The following is a 4,946-nucleotide window of genomic DNA, read 5'->3' as shown; positions in this document are numbered from 1 at the left end:
GCCTGCGTGTCATACAGCCTCTAAAAGGCCTGAGTGTCATACAGCCTCTAAAAGGCCTGAGTGTCATACAGCCTCTAAAAGGCCTGCGTGTCATACAGCCTCTAAAAGGCCTGCGTGTCATACAGCCTCTAAAAGGCCTGAGTGTCATACAGACTCTAAAAGGCCTGAGTGTCATACAGCCTCTAAAAGGCCTGCGTGTCATACAGCCTCTAAAAGGCCTGCGTGTCATACAGTCTCTAAAAGGCCTGAGTGTCATACAGCCTCTAAAAGGCCTGCGTGTCATACAGCCTCTAAAAGACCTGCGTGTCATACAGCCTCTAAAAGGCCTGCGTGTCATACAGCCTCTAAAAGGCCTGAGTGTCATACAGCCTCTAAAAGGCCTGAGTGTCATACAGCCTCTAAAAGGCCTGCGTGTCATACAGCCTCTAAAAGGCCTGCGTGTCATCCAGCCTCTAAAAGGCCTGCGTGTCATACAGCCTCTAAAAGGCCTGAGTGTCATACAGACTCTAAAAGACCTGCGTGTCATACAGCCTCTAAAAGGCCTGCGTGTCATACAGCCTCTAAAAGGCCTGCGTGTCATACAGCCTCTAAAAGACCTGCGTGTCATACAGCCTCTAAAAGACCTGCGTGTCATACAGCCTCTAAAAGACCTGCGTGTCATACAGCCTCTAAAAGGCCTGCGTGTCATACAGCCTCTAAAAGGGCCTGCGTGTCATACAGCCTCTAAAAGACCTGCGTGTCATACAGCCTCTAAAAGGCCTGAGTGTCATACAGCCTCTAAAGGGCCTGCGTGTCATACAGCCTCTAAAAGGCCTGCGTGTCATCCAGCCTCTAAAAGGCCTGAGTGTCATACAGCCTCTAAAAGGCCTGCGTGTCATCCAGCCTCTAAAAGGCCTGAGTGTCATACAGCCTCTAAAAGGGCCTGCATGTCATACACCCGGATCTGCAGCCCCGGCCTCCTGGTCTTCTCTTCAATGCGATTGACGGGGGGTTTGGGGCCCGGTCCGGTATTTGCAGTAAATCCTTTGCGGCCGACTCGTTAAAAGAACAAAAAATCTTCATCCAGTTGGAGGCGAGTAATCGCTGTTCTGACATCCAGAAGCTCTTTTCATGGAGCAGAAACATTACGTACAACATCTCCTCCGGCGCCATTATAATAATTATAATGATTTAAAGCCACATGACTCGCAATAAAGTAGTAGAGAGGATCAATCGGGAAGAAACAATGATTTATTACATAACGTTCTCATTGTGACCTTGACAGATGAGAAGTCCATAGATTGAAGTTGTACAGCACTTTCATAACCTGTAAATCCCCCCCCCCCCCCCCCATAACCAAACTGGTGGAAACATGGGTAATTGTGCCAGGAAACTGTTCATCACACACATAGTGTGTGCCTGTTATTATTATTATCTGACCCTGCTGGTCATTTATGAACATTTGAACATCTTGACCATGTTATGTTATAATCTCCACCCGGCACAGCCAGAAGAGGACTGGCCCACCCCTCAGAGCCTGGTTCCTCTCTAGGTTTATAATCTCCACCCGGCACAGCCAGAAGAGGACTGGCCCACCCCTCAGAGCCTGGTTCCTCTCTAGGTTTCTTCCTAGGTTCTGGCCTTTCTAGGGAGTTTTTTCCTAGCCACCGTGCTTCTACACCTGCATTGCTTGTTGTTTGGGGTTTTAGGCTGGGTTTCTGTACAGCACTTTGAGATATCAGCTGATGTACGAAGGGCTATATCAATACATTTGATTTGATAGTAGGCTGTCCTTTTTTAAGGGTTGAGTTCCTGTCCGAATACATCGCAGACGCATGACAGATATTACAACGCACGTGAAAAGGTATTTAACAGATCATGGCTGTATTCACTAGGAACCAAACAGAATCAAATGGAAGCGAACGAAACAGGGCGGGACCTACCTGAATTTGTCTAATAGAAACTAGGTTTGTGAATGGTCAGGGGCCTCACGATACGATATTATCGCCATAGTGAGGTACCTTGCCAAACATATTGGTCACTGTATGTCTGCTGCCGAGGCAAGAGAGAACATTAGAAAACACGTTTTTTTAATAAATTGGAAATAAAGATGGAGAAGATGGAGAGAAAGCTACAGGATGAACAGAGTTCTGAGGCAACTACAGGCCTTTTACAGTAACGCTATACAGCGAGTGTACAAAACATTAAGAACACCTTCCTAATATTGAGTTGACCTCAGAACAGCCTCAATTCGTCGGGGCATGGACTCTACAAGGTGTCGAAAGCGTTCCACAGGGATGCTGGCCCCATGTTGACTCTAATCCCGGTCTCAAGTGTCTCAAGGCTTAAAAGTCCTCCTTTAACCCGTGTCCTCCCATCTACACTGATTGAAGTGGATTTAACAAGTGACATCAATAAGGGATCATAGCTTTCACCTGGATTCACCTGGTCAGTCTATGTCAATGAAAGAGTAGGTGTTCCTAATGTTTTGTACACTGTGTAATATCATCAAAAATAACATTGCGATACGTAACTATCGATTCCACCCCCCCCCCCCCCATTACTAACATAAACGCCACAATTTGCTAGGGCTTGGACAAATGACTACACCCCAGCTAACCACATCATGGTTGAGCAAGACATTTTCTAGATAAAGGATAAGTAGCAAGTTGTTTTTAAACGTGTTCATGCTTTTCTCCGCTGACAAAACAACAGCTGTTTCCAAGTGGGCAGATATCACAACTGTTCAAAGAAGGACTCCGGTAGGATACACATGCCTATAATCAATTAAACGTGGCTATCGAGGAGGGGAGGAGGCCTCTTCTGTTTGCCTACTAACGAATCGACAGAGATGCTGGTTAACGTGCTCAACATCCGCTCATGTCTGAAGGAGACGACACCTGCGAGGGTAAAAAAAAAAAAAAACACGCCAACGAACTCTTTTTATTTTTTTAAATATTTTTTATATATATTGACTTTCTTAACGGTTTCCGGGTCACAGAGGAGAGAGGGTGGAGGAATGAGAAAAGGCCACGCTGCCCGTGTTCCAGAGCATTGTGACGGACTGACTGATCTACAAATAATAATGAGTAGTCATTTAGGATGCAAGGTGATTTGTAGATCAGTCAGTCGTGACCCGCATACAATGTCAAACGAGCTCACTATCTTGCCAGTCTCCTCTGAGGCCTCTAGCCAAGGCTCCGAGGTGAAGTTCCCCTTAGGTATAGATCCGGAATCAGCTTCCATTCCCACAATCCTAACCTGAACCATAGTGGGGGAAAAGGATAAACTGAATCCAGATCAGAGTCTAGGGGCAACTTCACGCTACACTTCCAGCCATCCTCAGTCTCTCTCACTGCAGCACAGTCCTCTTCACCACGCGGCCATCTTTGTCGATGGCAAAGTTATAGTTCTTAGGGTTGTCCAGGGCTTCCTCAATACGCTGGTCCAGGTTCTCCAGGTTGATGAAGCTCTTGGCCTCCTCCTGGAACAAAGCCATGTATGTAGAGAGTTGAGACATTGACATGACACTACAACATTCTAGTTTCAGAGGGAAACAACTTCCGCCAACATGGCGCCGCATTTGTTTACAACAAGGTCAATAAACGTAACTTTGGCTTTCAAAAGGTTGATGAAAACTCTACATACCTGAATCCGCATTATCTCCTCTCCCTTCTCTTTAACAAAGCTTTCCATGGCCTGCTCTCGCAGAATGGCTGCCTCTGTCTTCTTGACCTCAGCAGCTTCCACCTCTTTCTGAACTCTCAGTTCCCTAAAGGCAGAGAACAAGAGAGAGGAGGGAGAGAGAGAGGAGAGGGAGAGAGAGGAGAGGGAGAAAGAGAAGAGGGAGAGAAGAGAAGAGGGAGAGAGAGGAGAGGGAGAGAAGAGAGAGAGGGGAGAGGGAAAGAGAGAGAGGGGAGAAGAGGGAGAGAGAGAGAGAGAGAGAGAGAGAGAGAGAGAGAGAGAGAGAGAGAGAGAGAGAGAGAGAGAGAGAGAGAGAGAGAGAGAGAGAGAGAGAGAGAGAGAGAGAGAGAGAGAGAGAGAGAGAGAGAGAGAGAGAGAGAGAGAGAGAGAGAGAGAGAGAGAGAGAGAGAGAGAGAGAGAGAGAGAGAGGAGGGAGAGAGAATGTGAATACAAGACAGACAATTTCCCATTAAGCTTTATGGATTATTTGATGGAGGTGGACATGAAAAGGGGCAGTGAAAAGTGCTCTGCACTACGTAGGGAATAGGGTGCCATTTGGGACAAAGCAGAACCGATGTCCCGTTCCTTCCTGACCTGATCTTGAGCATGCGGAGATTCTCCTCCTGGTTCCAGGTCATGAGGGAGCGGTGCTCCTCCGCCTCCTGCTTCGCCCTCTCCTCCGCCAGGGAGCCCACCTCCTCTTCATACCTCTTCCTCAGCATCTCCTCCTTGAACTCCAGCCTGACAACCACGTCAAACTAATCACAACCTCATTCATGGCCAACAACATTATAACCGTCTCTGTGTTCTCCATACTGAAAACTCTCCAAAACCCTTCTTCTGTAAAAGTGAAAGTCACCCAGTCAAATACTACTTGAGTAAAAGTCTGAAAGTATTTGGTTTTAAATATACTTAACTATCAAAAGTAAATGTATAAATCATTTTGACTTCCTTATATTAAGCAAACCAGACGGAACAATTTCCTTGTATTTTTTAAATTTAATTACGGATAGCCAGGGGCACACTCCAACACTCAGAACAGAATTTACAAACAAAGCATTTGAGTTTAGTGAGTCCTCCAGATCAGAGGCAGTAGGGAGGACCAGGGATGTTCTCTGTTTAGTGAGTCCTCCAGATCAGAGGCAGTAAAGATGACCAGGGATGTTCTCTGTTTAGTGAGTCCTCCAGATCAGAGGCAGTAGGGAGGACCAGGGATGTTCTCTGTTTAGTGAGTCCTCCAGATCAGAGGCAGTAAAGATGACCAGGGATGTTCTCTGTTTAGT

The 4,946-nt window shown here is 46.5% G+C and overlaps 1 protein-coding gene across 2 annotated transcripts in view; it reads right to left on the bottom strand.

Annotated features, from left to right (window-relative positions):
• Positions 1-1,215: 1,215 nt before the first annotated feature.
• Positions 1,216-4,946, bottom strand: part of LOC139383982 (mitochondrial ribosomal protein S26) — a 7,108-nt gene continuing 3,377 nt past the window's right edge. The window contains exons 2-6 of one of the 2 annotated variants that reach the window (XR_011628807.1): positions 4,258-4,404; positions 3,628-3,751; positions 2,956-3,463; positions 1,586-2,833; positions 1,216-1,516 (exon numbers count right to left, since the gene is read on the bottom strand). Coding sequence is in view for 1 of the 2 variants with exons in the window: in XM_071128611.1 (XP_070984712.1) it covers positions 3,332-3,463; positions 3,628-3,751; positions 4,258-4,404 (403 nt within the window). In the remaining variant the exon portion in view is untranslated. Of the gene's footprint in view, positions 1,517-1,585; positions 2,834-2,919; positions 3,464-3,627; positions 3,752-4,257; positions 4,405-4,946 lie in introns of those variants that run through there. The other variant, XM_071128611.1, reaches the window with a different exon arrangement.

This window comes from Oncorhynchus clarkii, chromosome 25 (assembly GCF_045791955.1).
Source record: "Oncorhynchus clarkii lewisi isolate Uvic-CL-2024 chromosome 25, UVic_Ocla_1.0, whole genome shotgun sequence".
Taxonomy (NCBI): Eukaryota; Metazoa; Chordata; class Actinopteri; order Salmoniformes; family Salmonidae; genus Oncorhynchus; species Oncorhynchus clarkii.
The sequence above is the reverse complement of the archived record's forward strand: the minus strand, read 5'-3'. Positions and strand labels throughout refer to the sequence as shown.